The 1184-nt window shown below is 69.4% G+C and overlaps 1 protein-coding gene across 1 annotated transcript; it reads right to left on the reverse strand.

The window, feature by feature from the left end:
* Positions 1 to 46: 46 nt before the first annotated feature.
* LOC118159411 (lysine-specific demethylase 5C-like) lies at positions 47 to 1131 on the reverse strand (the record flags this gene model as incomplete). Its single annotated transcript, XM_035313997.1, has 3 exons — positions 47 to 588; positions 681 to 818; positions 911 to 1131. Coding segments are annotated over 3 exons (901 nt in total), but the record flags the coding sequence as incomplete, so codon positions are not given.
* Positions 1132 to 1184: the final 53 nt, after the last annotated feature.

The following is a 1184-nucleotide window of genomic DNA, read 5'->3' on the forward strand; positions in this document are numbered from 1 at the left end:
GTTCCCCGGCCGCCCCTAAGCCCCCCCCCCCCCCCCCAAAATCCGCCCCCACCCCCCCCCCACCTTGGTCTGCTCGTTGCGGCTGGCCTCCCGCAGCGCCCCGGCTCCGTCCCCGTGCAGCCGGTGCCGCAGGGCCGCCAGGCGCTCCAGGGGGGCGGCCACCTCGGGGGAGGCCAGGAGCTGCCGGGCTCGGTCCTGCCAGGTGATGGCTCGCTCCGTCAGGCACTGCAGGGCCTCGCCCTCGGGCAACCTCACCGGCAGCTTCTGCAGGGCCACCAGCAGGGCCAGGATGGTCTCCAAACGCGGCCGCCTCGAGCGTTGGCAGAGCGGGCAGAGGAATTTGGCGTCCCACTCCCACCAAGGAGCCGAGGGTTTTTGAGAAGCCAAACGGGGCCAAGCCACGCACGAAGCGTGGAACCAGTCCCGGCACAGCTGACACTGGAGCATGCCGGGGGTCGGGGGTTGGCCGCAGACGCACGACGGAGGGCCGGGGCCGGGAGCGGGCGGCGCGGGTTTTTGGGAGTTGGCGTGGCGCAGGCGCAGCATGCCCTCCTTCTCCTTCTGCTCGCCTTCCTTGAACGCCACGATCTTCGAGAAAACACCAGGAAAAAAAAAAAAAAGGGGTGAAGGAGAGAAGGGAGAAGGGTTCCGGGCTGCCCACGGCTTGCCCAACCCCTCACCACGGCGCCGGGGTCGCGGAGATCCTGCGCCGACAGCCCCAAGCTCTCGGCGTCCAGCTTGTAGAGCCCCGGCTGCTCCTGCCGCCACTTGAGCCGCTTGCTGCTGTCGGAGCCGGCGTCGGCGCAGGGACACAGGACCTTTGGGGACAGAAAGGAGGAAAAAGATGAGGGCTGGCAGCTGGGGGTCCCCTTCTCGCCCCCCCCCCAAAGCCGGCGGCGCCCTCACCCACCTCGAGCAGGGTGTAGCAGGAGTTTTTCTTGAGGAAGGTGCGGGAGGCTTTGTCCCGCCACGAGTGGGCCGTGCCCACCTGCACCTCGAGCTGCCGCAGCTCCTCCAGGCGCACCGGGAGGTCCCGGCCCACGGCCACCAACCCCTCCAGGTCGTCCAGGCAGGGGTAGTGGTCTCCGTTCTGGGGGGGGGGGGGGGGAACCAAGGCGGTGAGCACCCCCCCTCCGTGTGTGGTGGGTTTACGTGGCAAGGTTTTGGTAGCAGGGGGCCACAGG

This window comes from Oxyura jamaicensis, unplaced genomic scaffold, assembly GCF_011077185.1.
Source record: "Oxyura jamaicensis isolate SHBP4307 breed ruddy duck unplaced genomic scaffold, BPBGC_Ojam_1.0 oxyUn_random_OJ70225, whole genome shotgun sequence".
Taxonomy (NCBI): domain Eukaryota; kingdom Metazoa; phylum Chordata; class Aves; order Anseriformes; family Anatidae; genus Oxyura; species Oxyura jamaicensis.